Source organism: Protopterus annectens, chromosome 13.part0 (genome assembly GCF_019279795.1).
Source record: "Protopterus annectens isolate FY-2018-M chromosome 13.part0, PAN1.0, whole genome shotgun sequence".
In the NCBI taxonomy this organism is placed as follows: domain Eukaryota; kingdom Metazoa; phylum Chordata; order Ceratodontiformes; family Protopteridae; genus Protopterus; species Protopterus annectens.
The window spans coordinates 870,893,638-870,911,377 of record NC_056747.1 but is presented as its reverse complement, the minus strand read 5'-3'; the positions used below and the strand labels follow the sequence as shown (position 1 = coordinate 870,911,377).

Below are 17,740 nucleotides of genomic sequence, written 5' to 3'. Positions count from 1 at the left end.
CTATGATGTTTGCAGATGACATTGTGATCTGTAGTGAGAGTAGGAATCAGGTTGAGGAGACTCTGGAGAGATGGAGATATGCTCTAGAGAGCAGATGAATGAAGGTCAGCAGGGCTAAGACAGAATATATGTGTGTAAATGAGAGGGAGGGTAGAGGAATGGTGAGGATGCAGGGAGTAGAGTTGGTAAAGGTGGACGAGTTTAAGTACTTGGGATCAACAGTTCAGAGTAATGGTGAATGTGGAAGAGAGGTGAAGAAGAGAGTACAGGCAGGGTGGAGAAGAGTGTCAGGCAAGATTTGTGACAGACTGGTACCAGTAAGAGTGAAAGGGAAGGTCAACAAGACAGTAGTGAGACCAGCTATGTTATATGGGTTGGAGACAGTGGCATTGACAAAAAGGCAGGAGTCAGAGCTGGATGTGGCAGAGTTAAAGATGTTAAGATTTGCACTCGGTGTGACTAGGATGGATAGGATTAGGAATCAGTATATTAGAGGGTCAGCTCATGTTGGACAGTTTGGAGACAAAGCAAGAGAGATAAGATTGCTTTGGTTTGGACATGTGCTGGGGAGGGATGATGGGTATATTGGGAAGAAGATGCTAAGGATGGAGCTGCCAGGTAAGAGGAAAAGAGGAAGGCCTAAGATAAGGTTTATGGACATGGTGAGAGAGGACATGCAGGCAGTTGGTGTGACAGAGCAAGATGCAGAGGATAGGAAGAAATGGAAAGAGATGATCCACTGTGGCGACCCCTAACGGGAAAAGCCGAAAGATGATGATGATGAGAACATCTTGGTGAGTCCTTAGTATCGCATAGTTTTCTGACAACCAGACTGGCTTGCCTGTCTCCCCACCCCCCTCCTTCATTGGAATTGCTATAGGAAACACTTTAATCATTGATAATCTGTCATGCTTCATTCTGATGGAGGAGATTTCTCCTAGGTTTCCTTATGAAGAACATAAGTGCTGTTTATTGATGTAAAGGAGTAGATGAAATACCTTAGCCCCTCTGCTGTTCATACCTTACATTATCAATATATTCTTGGGCCATGAAATATTTTTTGTATGCAAGGAAAATTTGTGTAACATGGATTGTGAATTAGAGGCTAGCATGTATTGCTGGAGAACAAGTGTTTAACATATAAAGTGATTTTATTTTATACATTTGCAAAGAAGCCTGTTAATTATATATGTTTTGCTTTGCAGATGTCAATGTCAGGGTCTCCAGCCTCACTTTGCTTGGAGCTATAGTTTCCGCACAAGCTCCTTTACCAGAAGTACAACTGTTATTACAACAACCTAGCTCATCAGGGCTTCTTAATAGTGGTTCAGCAACCCCACGTCACCTGAATGACTCTGAATGGTGGAGGAAACCTCAACTTCTAGAACTCGATGGGCATTCTAAGGACAATTTGGAAGTTTTGCCATCCGAACCATGTTGGTTGGTTCATCAGTGCATAACCATTATTGTGTTGCCTCGAGAAGAGTATCATTCTGATAGTGATACAAACACTACATCTAGCTGTTCCTATGAGCCTTCTCCTGTTCGACTAGAGGCACTTCAGGTAAAATAATGTAGGGATATGTATTAGCTGTAATTTGTTTACTGATGTATACAAATTACTTCTTTTAGCATATTGCATGTATTGGCTGCTAAAAGTTTTCTATTTATTTAGTTCTGTCCTGTAATATTGCATGATTTAAGTAAGCAATCAAGGCATTTAGGTGCCTTTTTACTAGTATGAGTTTTACTTTATGCCTTGTTAATTTTAGAAAAATTGTGATCTCTAGGTAAGTGGTTCTAACAGCTGAAAATTGTAGTATACGAGATCTACACTTGGAGTGTGGGTTATGGATATGTCTATTCTGCTGGAAGTTACTGTTTGTAATGGACTTTAGCTAACAAGTGTATTAAATAGGAAATGCAGAGACCCCCCCACAAAAAAAAATGTGACATAAAGTAGTGACCATTTTAGTGTGTAAAGCTATGGCTGGTTCCCTATGTACTGCTGTATTATGTGGTTATAATTAATTGTGAGTTGTAATGTACTCACTGAAATCTTTCTGTACCCTCATCTGTAGTGAAAGGGATATGTGCTTCATGGCAACTAGTCCGGCACTGATTCTCACTGCTTCATAGTCTGGGAGTGCAGGTCTACTTCAGTAGACCGAACTTTTACTTACCTGACACTGCCGTTTCCCAGACGAAAACACCGACAACTTCAGAAAACCGACATACGGAACACTGACTTCAAATGTGAGGTAAGTAACCGCTTGGCCATACTGCTGAACTTTGCCCCTTACTCCTCGTGGTAGTGCGATCTTGAAGTTAGTATATTTAGTTACAGGGGTGGGGGGCAAAGCCTCCCACATCAGTGGGTTTAGTTTCGTTAATTGCTTTTGTTCGGGATGGCCAAGTGGTTACTTACCTTCTGTGTTCCGGATGTCGGTCTTCTGTAGTTGTCAATGCTTTTGTCTAGGGCAAGTGAGTGTCGGATAAGTAAAAGTTTGGTCTACTGAAGTGTAGACCCAGGAGTGCACATATAAGTGAGTGTTTTTGCACATCTTCCTTCACAAAATAGTTAGCTAGCTGTACAATACTGTATATTATTGCATCAAATATCGTTTTGCATCATTCTCCTTTAACATTGATGGACGTTATAATTTTGGTGGACACACAACAGGTGACTGCTTAATAAAGTGGATCCAGAGAGAAGCTGGGAGGGAAGAAAGTGATATAGATCTGGAAGGTTTTATTTAACAGTATTTTAAAAAGTGGGGAAGCACCAACCCCTGGAAGAAAGCTGCAATGGATGTGATACCAAGAGATGGTAAAGACTCATCATACCAAGCTTCGAATAGGTCCATTTCAATTTTAAACTATTATAAAGTAGTTATGTCTATAATAGCTAAAAGAATGGCAGAGGTGTTGCAAACATTGATAGCTGTGGATCAGTGTGGTTTTGTGGAGGGGAGGCAAACATTTAACAACATTAATAGAAGTATGATGATCCAGAGGGTAGCAGAATGTAAGAAAATACCACTGTTGTTGGTGGGTCTTGATGCAGAGCAAAGCTTTTGACAGAGTAAGCTGGTTAGGGCAATGGGAAGCATTTGCATTCCCTGATACAATAATAAGATTAATTAGTAGGCTATATGAGAGATTGGAGGCAAAAAAATTAAAGTGGGAGGATTCCTTTCTCATATGTTGAGTCTGAACAGAGCAACCAGGCAGGGGGTGTCCTCTTTCCATTTTATTTGCATTATATTTAGAGCCATTGGCAAAGAAAATAAGTGACACAGAAATTAGATAATTGGTATGGTAATTAAGAAAAGTTGTTTTTCTTTGCATACAGTATTATTCTATACCTGATAAAACCAGAAAAAGACATCTCAGTGTTGTGGAACATTTTGCTGCAAAAGTCTTTTCAAGATGTAAAATTAATGAAGATAAAACAAGGGTTATAGCTGTAAATTATGTACCCATACATGAATTGGTTCAGCAATTCATATTTGCAGACATAATGAAATGAAGTGTTGAGAAGAATGAATTAAATGGATTCTGTAATGGCAGGTAAAGGTATGTGGAAAGAGACTAAACAAAAGATAATGCAAAACTGAGAAACGAGAAGCTCTTGTTTATGGGTATGGGTAGTAAGATGCGAACAATGAAAATGTTTAGTTAATTTAGTTTTATGTACAGGCCAGGCATATTGTTATCAACTAGAGGAGAAGTTGTGGGCAGTAATTAATAAAGAGCTGAAAATTTTTATCTGGGAGAGGAAGAGGGCAAGGGTCCATTTGGATAAGTTGATCCTTCCAGTGGAACAAGGTGGCCCCTGATTTGTAGGGATATTTTAGAGCTACACAGTTAAGGCAAATGTAGGATGCTGATGAAGCATGAGGGGAAATTCAAGAAATAAGTAGAGAGTGGGATTTTGGTCACAGATCCTTAAGGAGAATAACAACCATACAGAATATTTTATTTGTAAAGTAGCAGAAACTATTCTAAGAACTAAACTAACAGGAGAATGGAGAAATGAGATTTTGCCAATAAGAATTACTGAAATTAGGGAGTACATAGAATAAGAAAGAGGTGGCTGGAATTTGCTGGAGGAAACTGGCAAAGGAGCCAGTAGGGAGTAGATAACTAGAGAGAAAGGCTATAGAATAGGAAGAAGCCAAGAAGACATTTGGACTGCAGGCTAGAGACTGCCTTCCCTATCAGGGATTGATATCTGTGTATAGGCAAAGAGAAGGGGATAGGTAATCCTAAGTGAAAGACCTGCTTTGATAGAGTTTTCAGTTGAATGTAGAACAGAAGCTGCCATTAAAAAGTGGGTAATTCTTAGGGCATATAGGATATTGCTCAGTAATTACAGGAATCAATCAGAGCAGACTATAAAACATTGGGAAGAGAGAGATTGGATAATCAGTTCACATGGAAACAGTGGGAGGGCATATGTATGCCTTCCAAATATGCAATAAAATTGAGAATATTTACGATTTTTGCTTGGGAGTGTTTCCATAAGTAATTTTAAACCCCAAGCAGACGCCAAAGAATTTTTTCTTCGGTAGATGGCAAATGTGAGAGGTGTGATGAAAGAGGTAGCTGGAAACGTGTTTTGGAAGTGTGTTGTGTATGAAATATTGGGTGAGCAAATAGATGTAACTAAGGAAATAATTTTTTTTTGAGCTGGGAACCAAAATCTATATTACCTAGACATAGTAGACCTTATGGTAGTGTCTGAGAATATAAAGGGGCAACATATTGAAAAGTAATGGAGGAAATTTTGGAAATCATCAACATTTGAGAAAAAATGCAAGAGTGAGATTTTCTGACTTCCTTTTATCACCAAATTATTACTTTAAAGAAATGCAACAAAAAATCTAGTATGATAAACAGTGACCTTAAAAGGTTGGCTTTGTGAAATGGAGTTAGTCATATTTTCCTTTGAAAGAATGTGAGGGATAACAATTGTATGTTTGCAAGAGATGGAACATATTTGAGCTGTGTTTATAAACAAGATAGTGTGTTCTAAGCTGACTAGAAATTTCCAATTTTTTTTACCATCTACTTAAGTTATGAGAAATCATGAATTGAATTGCACTGAACTAAAGTTCATCTTAATCGGTATAAGGAGTTTAAATAAACTTCTGGAACTAGAGCGTTGCTTATACAATAATGAGATCAATATGGGAATCATTACTGAAAACCGGTATAGAGGGAGAAACTTACCTATAAGCATTGGTGGTTAAAATATGTATTAAATGTATAAGAGACAAAGTAGTTGGGGTAGTGTCAGTTTATGTGAAGAGGAAAATCCTTTCAGAACAGTTTTAACACAATATTGCATCAGAATGTTGATAATCAAAATTCTATAAATCTACAGTCTTTGATATTTGTTGGTATGTCTAGAAGTTCTACTTCAGGTGCTATGGAACAGAAAGTCTTCACAAAGAAACTTAGTATGTTTGCAAATAGCACCAAGAATAGTGATAACTGGATATCTAAATATGAACCCAACAAAAATCTAACTAATAACCACACCAGAAATGTGGAAAAACAGCAAAAGTTCAGATAAAACTCCACAGATTTATTGCAGACAGTTAAGTGCTTTTGTCCCCAAGTAGGACTTCTGCAGAACTGCCAATATAAAGGCACAAGCCGTTTAAATTATTTAATTATTTAAATGGCTTGTGTCTTAATAATGGCAGTTCTGCAGAAGTCTCATTTGGGGACAAAAGTGGTTAACTGTCTGTAATAAATCTGTGGAGTTTTACCTGGACATTTGCTGTTTTGTTCTACATTTCTGGTGTGGTTAATAACTGGAGATATGTTTACCAGTAGTAAACGAGATGATCAGGGAATTAAAGTGCTACAGATTGTGTTTATAAAGTGTGTTGATTTTAAAACCAGAATGAACGATACATGAAGTTGTTGTTAGGGCAAAATATAAGAATGTTAGATTTTGCCCTTGGAGAACCCATTGGTAGCTCAGTCCATGTTATTGTAAGTTGTCAAATAAAGGAGTTTTGGATGTCAGTACAGTTTAAATATCAGCTAGCAACCTTTATTTTATAAAAGGAATTATAATTCAATAAATGAAGAACTAATATCATAGAACTGATCATTAGAATTTCATCGTACATCAGTAGTTGAACATTGGGTTATTCTAAATTGTGGGGGTTAGTTTAAGAATATATTTTCTGTTTTATTCTGTTCTTTTGTATTTGTTTACTTGGATAGTGCACTGATCAAGACTGACTTATTTCAGGCACAGGCTGGAAAGATTCCTAGCAAACACCAACAAATGTAGGAAAACAAAGAAGACACTACTGTGGTCACCTTAACTGAAGAAGTTAGGGAAAAGGAAAATGTATTATTGGAAATGGAAAAGGATATTTCCTATGGAACATAATGAAATGGTGTATAATAAAGCTATGGGACAGTAAAACAGAGAGGTCAGAAAGACAAAAAGAAATTATGAAACATTGGTTGTAATACTGGGGCAATATAAAATACATTGTATAACACTGTAGAAATTATAATTAAACATTTTGAACTATGCTATTAAAACATAGGCAGTAACAAGTTAACTACTGATGTTCAAGAAATGGCCATTGTACTTGCAGAATTCAGTAAAGCACAAAGTAAATGGTTACATGTGACAGAAAAAAATAACGATAGAAACCTCACAATGCCCGTCTGTTAAGGAAAGAATCAGAGCAAACTGTTCAGTGAGTTTGGATAGACTTTCTTTAGCCATGTATACAGTTAACACCCAGCTTAACATTTATGTGTACGGAAATTAGTTGGTTACATTTCAGACATATTGTGGAATGCTAGTGATGTTCATCGTGTTTCTCTGTTGCAGTCCTTACAAATGGGTTATCCGGCTCCCGGTAGCCCACAGTCAACCAGAATACCAAAGTCCTTGGTATATGACGTTGGCTGCCTTCGGTTTAGGCCTGACGTCAGGGCATTGGGTACAAAAGAAGGTAGCTGCCGCCATTTCCTCAGTCTTTCTTGCTGCGGAGCCCGAAGCAGAAGCATTTTGCATGAGTGCCGGTCGGCCGAGTACCTTCTTTTTGTATTCCGACTGCTTAGTTGAAGACATCCCCAGATAAGTACCCCTTTGGAGACCCTCTTTTCTTGCTTTAACGAATGTCAGAGAAAGTTAATAACTGTCTTGCCTGTGGAAAATAGATTCCACACCATGATTTTCACTCCTATTGTATTACTTGTTTGGGCTTTGAGCACGACGTCCCTAATTGTGTTTTCTGTGCTTCTTTCAACCCGTGTATCATATGCCGTAGAGCTAGGATCTTGTTCAAGCATTTCGGAGTTTGGCCTAAGTTCGTCAGTATGGCGTCTTCTGGTCTCCCGACTTCAGATGTTCCTAAGAAGCGCAAGGATAAGGACCGTGACAGGCTTAGGGTCGAATTAGCCGACGATGTCCCTGTTAAATTGGTTGTCGGCCCGGCGGTAGTCAGTGAGGAGCTTTCTTTGCCCATGCAGTCCACAGATGTTCAGCAGCAGGTGTGTGCGGTGACCTTTTCTGAGTCCTCCATACCGCAGGCTTTCACTTTGTCTTCTGATCCACTGCCAGTCGCTGCCTCTGATGGATCCAGAGCCGCTACGCAGGTGCCAGGTTCTGAGGCCTCTTTTCTCCGCCCGGAGACCAGATCCAGACCGATGACCTTGATTCAGACTTCTGCGGTGGCTAGGCCTTCCGAGTCCCTCCGGCTTTCTAGCAGGCCTTCCAGCTGAAAGTCTACTCCTAAGCAAGCATTGGTCTCCCATCAAATGCTTCAGGCTCAGATGGTTAAAATGGCTAGTGATCTCTTGACTCTTAGGGCTCTCAGCCACCTCCTTCTAAAAGGATTAGGGAATTGTCCCCAGAAGCTTTCTCTGCCTCAGACTCTGAGGTTTCCAGCAACTCTGCTGATGAAGAGGGAAACTCTCCACTTTTTTCTGGTTTTGAGGATTCTGATGCAGAAGATTCCATCCCTTCTGCCTTCCCTCCAGAATATTTTTCTTTTGAGGATACTCTGAATACTCTTAGGGAGCATTTCAAATGGGAAAGTCAGGACTATCCTCAGTCTAAGAAACGGATTAGGGAATTCTTGGATTTGCCACAGCATAAGCCTTTGGCTATCCCTCCAGTTTTGGAGGTTGTTGATGTTTTCATGGAGAACTCTTTGACTCCTAATTCTGTTCCTCCTGCTCCCAGAAAGCCTGACAGGTATTATAGAGTTCCCGATTCTCATCAGTTCCTTTTCAAGAATCCTACTGCTGATCCAGAGATTATTTCTCAGGGCCCTAAGGGTGTTAAAGCCACTGTTGCTAAAAATCCTGTTCCTTCCGACAGGGAATCTAGGGCCTTGGATAGATGGGGTAAAAAGGTTTATACTTCTTCCACCCTGGCTATTAGGTCTGTTAATTGTCTTTTTCATATGCTTAAGTATCAGCAGCATACTTTGGAGGCTGTTAAGGTTAAAAGTGTTGGTGTTCCTTCCCTGATGGAGAGTAAGGACATGCATGATTTATTGAATTCTGCCACTCATCACTAAATATTCTCTACATTGTGGTTTAGACACTTTGGAGGCTTCTTGCAGGGCAGCAGCTACTGGTTCTGTCATTAGAAGACCTGCTTGGCTCAGGGAACAGCCCCTTACAGAACCTGTCAAGTCTAAATTATTGGATGTGCCTTTGCACAAGGACAATCTTTTTGGTAGCAAAGCAAAAGAGGTGTTGAAAAAGTTGGAGATAAGGCCAAATCTATGCAAACTGTTAAGGACTTTCTGAAAGTTCAGCCTCCTTGTTTTAGTAGACATTACCCTTCTAAGAATTGGACTTTTCCTGACCCTAGTAAACAGAGTCGCACTAGGTCTAGGGGTTGCAGCTCTTCTAGAGGACAGACTTCCACCCCTCAAATGGCTTCCTCTTCAAAATCGGGGAGTTCTAAGCAAACTTCCCAAAGCAAGCATTCCTAATGACTCCGGCCTTCCCCTGCCTGTCTCTGCAGGCCCAGGGTTTCCTTTGGGGGGAAGGTTAGCCATGTTTGCAAATGTCTGGTTCACCATCACAGATGACAAATGGGTGCTCAAAAAAGTATCCCAAGGCCGCAAGTTCTCCTTTCACACATTCCCTGTCCAACAAGGATACCCAGATATCCCCCCTCTTCAAAGGGCAGAAGCAGAAAAACAAGTTTCTTATTTACTAAACCTGGGAGCAATAGAGCCAGTTCCTGCACTACAGATAGGCCAGGGTTTCTACTCAAGGCTTTTCCTGGTTCCCAATAAAGGGGGCACTGGCACCCTATTCTGGATTTGTCCATTTTCAACACTTTTCTGGTTATTCCCAAATTCAAAATGCTCACTCTTCAGCAGTTGCTGCCAATGCTGGCCAGGAATTCCTGGCTGGTGACTTTGGATCTCAAAGAAGCTTATCTGCACATCCCAATAAGGGAAAGCTGCAGTCAGTTCCCTCGCTTCAGGGCGGGAAACAGGCACTTCCAATTCTCTGCACTGCCCTTTGGCTTATCTACTGCTCGCAGAGTTTTTACCAAATGCCTGGCTCCAGTCATTGCTTTTTGCAGGCAAAGAAACATTCAAATTTACCTTTACTTGGACAATTGTCTTATTCAGGAAAACTCTCCAGAGCAACTTCTAAAGGATTTGGACTTTGTAAAGAACCTTCTCACCTCTTTGGGCTACACCATCAACGAAAAGAAGTCAAAATTGTTACCCACCAGGGATATTGTATTCCTGGGAGTGAGCCTGAACACAGCCACCCAGATGGTATGCCTCCCTCAAGAGAAACAAATGGATCTTTCGAATTACTTCAAAAATTTGGCAAGCATGACCCAGCTCTCTGCAAGTCAATTCCTGCAAGTCCTTTGATTCATGGCTTCATGTATTCTGATGATCCATATGCCAGACTGCATATGAGGAAAATACAATGGTACCTCAAAAACCTTCGGTGTCAACACACTCAGGATTTAGACTTGACACTTCCTCTGATTCTCTGCCTGCAAACGGAGTTCCTTTGGTGGGCGACGGCCTGTGCACAGAACAAAGGCCTGCCTTTCTGTCCACCTTCTGCCACCCAGACTCTCACCACAGATGCTTCAGACATTGTTTGGGGAGCTCATCTAGAGGGCATTTGCATTCATGGGACTTGGAACTCTCAACAGGTTCATTTGTACATAAATCTGAAGGAATGGATGGCAGTCCAGCAGGCCTTAATGAATTTCAAGCATCTTCTCTCTCCTGGTACTCTTCTGGTCAGGACAGACAACACCACAATCATGTGGTACATCAACAAGCAGGAAGGGACGCACTCTTTACCCCTTGGCAGACAAAGCATGATACTATGGTCCATAGCAGTTTCCATGGGCATTCATCTGATAGCTCAGTTTCTTCCAGGAAGGCTCAACACCCTGGCAGACCAGTTGAGCAGGCAGGTCCTGGATCCTCACGAGTGGCAACTAAACAAGACCATCTTCTATCACATCATTCAGCATTGGGGCACTCCCCAGGTGGATCTCTTCTCATCTCCAACCAACCACCTTCTTCTAACCTTTTGCACCAGGGATCATCACCACAAAGCTTGGAAAGTGGATGCTCTGTCCTTCCCCTGGACACAGCTCTCGATCTATGCATTCCCTCCACTGCCTCTTCTTCCCAGAGTGCTGTTAAAGATAAGGGATGAAAAACCAAGGGCCATCATCATAGCTCCAGACTGGCCCAGGCAGCATTGGTATCCACTACTCGCAGTCTGTCCCAGTCTTGGCATCTTCTTGGTTCAGGAGGGGGGGGGATTCTGTATCCTCATCTTCAGACTCTGCATTTGGAAGCTTGGCTCATAATTTAAACCTTTCCCAACAAGTGGTTGAGGTCCTCCATGAGGCCAGGAGGCCTATCACTAGGAAATCTTATGCAGATAAGTGGAAAAGATTCTCCATTTAGATGCAGACTAGAGGGGAAGACCTTTCTCAACCTACTCTTCCTCTTATTCTCGACTATCTGGCAGGCTTGCTTAATGGTGGACTTTCCTTTTCTTCTATCAAAATCCATGCTTCAACTATTTCTGCTCATTGTTCCTTTGACCAACCTATTTTCTCTCATCCCTTGATGAAGCAGTTCCTCAGGGGAGCTAGCAATTTAAAGCCTCCCAGAAGGGCACCTACACCTGCTTGAGATCTCAGTTTTGTACTTGAAAAACTTACTCTGCCTCCTTTTGAACCAGCTGCCTCAGCAGACCTGAAGTTTCTCTCCTGGAAAACTGCCTTTCTTTTGGCTATTACTTCAGCTAGAAGAGTTTCTGAGCTGCAGGCCTTAATGGCAGTAGAGCCTTTTATCATCTTCCATGTGGATTGGGTTTCTCTTCGAGCTAATCCCTCCTTTATGCCTAATGTGGCTTCTAGCCTGACTCGTAACCAGTCTATCCACCTGCCTACCTTCTTTCCTAATCCTCAGAATAAAGGGGAAAGGTTACTGCATTCCCTGGATGTGCATAGAGAGCTTAGAGTTTACCTGGACAGGACTAAACCTTTTCGAAAGTCGGATCAGTTGTTGGTCAGTTTTGCTCCTGAAGCTCCGGGCAAAGCTATTTCAAAACATACCATTTCTAAGTGGATTGCTCATTGGATTCACTTTTGTTACTTGCAGCATGGCAAGGTTCCTCCTCAGAGTATTAGCACCCATTCTACTAGGGCAGCCTCTACCTCAACAGCTTTTTTAAGAGGTGCACCTACTAGGGGCATACTGGAAGCAGCTACATGGACTTCTGTCCACACTTTCACTAAACATTACAATTTACCCTTGTTTTCTATGTCCAGGGCTGGTTTTGCCACTGCAGTGTTGCAGGGCATCCTCACCAACCCTTGAACAGTGGGTGTTCCTCCTCCCTTTTGTTTTTTTCCTGGGCTTTGGGAATCAACCCATTTGTAAGGACTGCAACAGTGAAACATGATGAACATTTTACATTTGTGTACACTTACCATAAATGTAGATGTTCAAGTGTATTCACTGTTGCAGTCCTGGTTTCCCCCCTTCCATCCCCCTTTTTTCCTAGGGCACAGACTGGATTTTCTTTTCCTGGTCTAACCTTTTTTTGGGGGCTCCTGACAGTTAAGGCAAGAAAAACTGAGGAAATGGTGTCATCTGCCTTCTTTTGTACCTGACGCCCTGATGTCAGGCCTAAACCGAAGCCAGCCAACGTCATATCCAAGGACTTTGGTATTCTGGCTGACTGTGGGCTACCGGGAGCCGGATAATCCATTTGTAAGGGCTGCAACAGTGAATACACTCGAACATCTACATTTATGGTAAGTGTACACAACTGTACTTTTTGCCTGTTTGTAAGGTGGGGAGTGCTAATGACTTTAGTAACTGCATCCAATCAGCACAATATCTATACTTAGAAAAGTGTTTGAAGAAGTTCTGCTAGAACTGTTGTTGAAAGGTAATGTAGAAAAAAAGAGACTTCTTACAGCATGAGTTCTATAAAAGAAAATCTTGCCTTACCAATTAGTAACTTTTTATAGAACAGTGAATCGAGGCTTTGGATTTTGGGATCCCAGATGATATAGTTTACCTGGATATTGCAAAAGCATTGGATATTATCCCACTAGATGTTATTATAAAAGTATTAAAAGATTGAAAAATCAATAATTATATTGTGACAGAGAGTTAAAGAAAGCATCCCATGGAGTTTTACAACTGTACAGGGTATGCCAGAGGGTCACTGTTGAGTCCTATGTTGTTCAACATTTTTATGAATACTGCACACACAAAAGAAAACTACTATCCATACAAAAATGAGCTGTTTATCGAGGCTGAGGAAAATAGCAAGGTTTAACAGATAAATGTGCAGTACTAAATACAGGGGCCAAAAGTAAACACCATACATATGCAATAAACAGACAAATTGTAATGGAAATTAAGAATGTAAAGAATTAGGTGTAAGAATGTCCACAAGCTGTACCTGGACTCTCATATTGATTTGAATCCAAGAAAATGTTTTTCTACTGTAAGGCAACATTTTAGAACAATTTCATCAAGAAATGCAAATATCTTGGTACCCCCGTATAAGAAAATGGTGGAATACAGTCTAGAGTTCTTGTATATTAACTAGCCAACTTTGAGCTGGAAAGCATGCAGAAATACTGTACCAAAAAATCTATTCCATGAAGAAAAAGTCATATAAAGAACAGTTACTACAAAAGAGGAGATTTGATATGGGCATTCAAGATTTTGAAAGAAGGAAAGCATGCAAAAATACTGTACCAAAAATCTATTCCATAAAGAAAAAGCCATATAAAGAACAGTTACTACAAAGGAGGAGATTTGATATGGGCATTCAAGATTTTGAAACAACAAAACATTAGAAACTTCGTAGATGTGGCAGTAGTGAATCACACTGGTGATAATAGGAACAATAATTTAATTTTGAAACTTGTATTATAGTACTAGTTTAAATGAGTAATTACTTCCATATCAATCAGTATGCATGTGTGGAATAGGATACAAGCTGCTAAGTTATCAAACAGCTTAAATGCTTTTAAAATGGTACATTTCGTCATGTAAAGAGTGATGCCCCACCACTGGCCCAGTAATCAAAGAGCCTCAGTCTTCACCACTGGCAACAGTGAGGGACATTGGGAGGATGACGAATACACACACAGTAAAGTGCAATTTTCCTTAAGAGCACACAGAGGCCACAGTCAGTCTGGGTCTGGATTCTCCCTCTTTTTCCAGATCCCCAGTAAGACTCCCCACTGGCACAGCTACAGAGTTGATATCTCAGCTGAGTGGCCAAGCCAAGACCTTCAGCACCCTCTCTGTCCAGCCAGTGCTTTGTGTCCCTGCCCAAATAGCTGGCACGCACACTCTTTGAGATATGATTTATACACACACACACACACACACACACACACACACACACACACACACACACACACACACACACCTGGGAAGGGCTGGCACAGGTTTATTAGCTATGCCCCCTTTTGTCCAGACTGTAAGGTAGTTATTACTGCCACCAGCCAACTCTTTATCAGCTACTTTAAGGCCCTTAACAAATGGTGTCCAAACTTACTGTGTAATGTTACTATTAATCCAAGTGGTAGTTTGACCAAGAGCAAGGCTATTAGGAGTGGCACACAGTGTCACCAAATAAATATGCAAGTACTCTCAGAACTTAAATATGTCTCACAAATGTCAGCCCCAATTAAAGCTGTAAATATATTTAATAAATAATAAAAGAACAAGAAAAGACAGTAAATAATCAGTTACATCAGAGTTTGATATCACAGGAAATATTCAAAACAACATTGCAGGACAGTCTCAAATAAATAAGGAAAACATCTAAGCTATACTTCACTGATTCCTGACTGCATCTAAGAGAAATTACTGTACCCTAGTTAACTTACTTACCGAGCAAGCAGGCAGATGTGGTGAGTGGATGTTCTTGTCAGGTCAAAGACAAAATAAAAAATGCTATCTCTCTCAGAGAGTACTTAAATTAATATCCCAGATATTACTGCTGGGATACTTGCAGAATGACATCATTTTTTTGTCATTTGACTTCAGTTCCCAGGCTCAAAACAACAGCATTTAGCATCTACCTCTGAAAATACATAAACAAGGGCCCTCCCTTCTTAGATCTAAGGCAGATCCTGGAAGTCATAAAACAATAAAACACTTTCACATCTCAAGCCTACTAATTATTTCTCTTTCGAGATAACACAGAGAGCTCCCTAGTGTATACATCCTGTCTCTGTCTGTTGTAAAGTAATTTAAATGTTCAGCAATTTTTCTGAAATTAACCTCTGTTCCAGTTTCTATTGTTAAAATATATACATCTAAACAGTTACAATAGTTATATACATTTCTGTTCTATTCCAGCAGGGTACACTGTGGTCACACCTCTAAGTTCAGAACTTTACTAAAATCTCTCTTCAGCACGTGTGTGTAAAAACCATCTTATTTGACATACAGTTCAAATACATTTATAACACAAGCATATGAATCATGTTGATATTCACAAATAACATACAATTATTTACAAAATTCCGGTTAGATGAGCTAGCAGGATCTCCTTTTGTTACACTTATATATAAATCATATTAATATTCACAAATTATATAATTATTTACAAAATTCTATCTAGCTGGGCTGGCACTATCTCCTTTGGTGACATAGACCACCAGGAGTGGAGCTGTTTACATGACCATAGTCTAGTCCTGAGCCTAAATACACACTGAAACATTGAAGTTGCAGAAAGTTTTGCTGATTAGAGGGTATCAAACCAGTAGACTCAAGATAGTTGACAGGTTGGATCAGTGATACCCTTTCAGGCTGCTATGTTTGGAAAGTGCAGTAAATCTGAGTATAAAAACTATGGTTAGACATTATCATTTATAAAAAATGTTGTCCAAATGTCTGTCTATCTCCTGATTTGTTTCTAAGGTGACAAGAGGTTTAACTGTGTATCTGACTAGCATGTTACCCATGCAGTATAGTACATTTTTTCTTGACTGGCATATAAAGCAGGCTGATGAAAGGGCTGACAACAGACTGGCAAATGGAGTAGATTGCCTGTTGCTGCACTGAGTGCTTAGCTGCTTTGTGATATAAAAATGGCTGCCAATGGGTAAACTTATAATGTCACTGTTTTATGTTTTGACATTTTTTTAACTTCCCATGTTGCTTATTTGAATGAAACTGTTTTTGTTTCAGTATGAAGTGTAATTGTTTTATATTCTGTCTGAGACGGACCTTTTCTTTGTAGTGTCAGTTTGTCTCTCGCATAGGTGCTACTCTTATTGCTACTGTGTATTCTATTGGGCTGGTGATTGGCTTACATTTTTGACTTTGCTGAGTGAACTGACGTTGAGAATGGATAACATTTTCAAAAATCTCTGTTCACTTCTTGATTGTTCCGTTTCCATACTATTCTATTGTTGATTTGGGAAAATATGATCTGAAGTAGGATATTCATTTGTCTGCAACCTGTGGGTTATGGATCCGATATCGGATCCAAACCGGCATGGTTTACCAGCTATGGATCCGAGCTCTCAGCTCCTCCCCTCACCCATAATGCCCTGCTCTCCCTACATGACCTCAGATCTAGTTTGCCGCGCTGGTGACCAGATTGGTGTTCTCGAGCTCTTCAGCTAAGTGTTTATCTAAAGTGTTTTCAGTGTTTAAATTTAATTGTTTTGAAAGTTTGAGTGAAAGTTTAGGCTCCTTTTTTTGATAATTAATCTTGTTTAGCTATTTTAATAATTTTTACTTAGTTTCCCTCCCCTCGCTGGTAGCGTAGTGTGTGTTTGGGCCTGTTGTGTGTTTAATTTACTTTTGCTTTTTACCTTTAGTTTAAGTAAATTGTAAGCTCTTAGGATGTCAGAACAACCTAAGGCTGTTTTTTCGAAGTGCTCCGAGTGTGGCCATAAGCTTTCCCCTGCTAATGGCCACACTCGGTGCGTTCGATGTCTTGGGGTTGAACACCTCACTTCTGGATGTTCCATTTGTGCAGGGTTCAACCCCAGGGCATTGAAGGAGCGGAGGTCTAAGCTGGTCCTGGCGGGACTTTTGCCGCCGGACTCTGCTCCGACCTCCGCTCCTTCGGGGGGAACCGTGTCCACGGTTACCTCCTCTCCGGCTCCCCCTCCTCCTCCTGGGACTCAACCTCCCTGTAGTGGTTCAGAGGAGAGGGAAGCTAGAAAGAAGGACCGGAGGGAGAAGCACCATAAGCGGCGGGCCAAGACCTCCGTTTCGGTCCCGCCTGCCAAGCGGGCTTCTCCTCCAGCCTCCTTGTCTGCTGGTTCTCCCCCTTCTCGGCTCCGGTCACCCGTGTGCTTTTCACCGGGACCTGAGGAGGAGGAGACCCGATCTCCGTCAAGGCTATCCAGGAGGCACTCAAGGCCTACCTCGGTAGCCTCGTCGAGATCGACCTATAGCTTATCAGACGCTGATCTGGACCGGATGATGAGAAGGTTCATCCAGGCCCAGATGCAGATGGGAGTGCTCTTGCCTCCCCCCCCCCCTCTGGGGGGGAGCTCGACCCCTTTCTTTAAACCTATTGCGCCTTCTCCGACCCGCTACCCGGGTTCGGAGCAGTTGGAGCCGAGCAGCTTCGGAGCCGGGGGTGGGTCGGTGCCGACAGTACTCGGTACTTCGGATCCGACCCTGCCCTCGAGTGCTTCGGATCCGACCTCTTGGAGCCTGGATCCGAGCTTCAGATCCGGGGGGAATCAGTGCTCCTTCGGCGCCGTCTGTGTCGGAGCACACTGTCCCCTCGGATCCGAGTGCTTCGGCGCCGGCTCCGATCCACTCCTCGGATCCGAGGGGGAGCCGATTGTCGGATCCTTTGGTCGAGGTCGGCTCCCCTTCGGCGTTTGATGTAGTGGAGAGGGCCCTGTTGAGGGTCTCCGGACCCCCGGCACTTGCTTCGGCTCCGTCCCGCGCTCCATCTGCACTGGGTCAGGCTTCCACCATCCGGCCCTTGGGACAGCCCGCTCCTATGCCCCAAGTTGTTCCTTTGGAACAGGTTACTGTTTGCGAGGAGTCCTCTGACAGCCCCCCGGAGGATGCCCCCCGCAAACATACATGCAAAAGGAGGCACATTGACTCCCCCGAGTCTCTCACAGAAGACACGGACTTGGAGGAAGGGGAAGGCTCCCCAAGATCACCCCCTGAGGATGTTTCATTTGGAGACATCATGG

At 41.8% G+C, this 17,740-nt stretch overlaps 1 protein-coding gene across 1 annotated transcript in view; it reads left to right on the top strand.

The window, feature by feature from the left end:
* The window catches only part of HEATR6 (HEAT repeat containing 6), a gene marked incomplete in the record, with an annotated part of 1,433,578 nt that overhangs the window by 873,198 nt on the left and 542,640 nt on the right, over positions 1-17,740 (top strand). Inside the window, 1 exon segment of the mRNA XM_044054904.1 lies at positions 1,206-1,564. Coding sequence (XP_043910839.1) covers positions 1,206-1,564 — 359 coding nt within the window.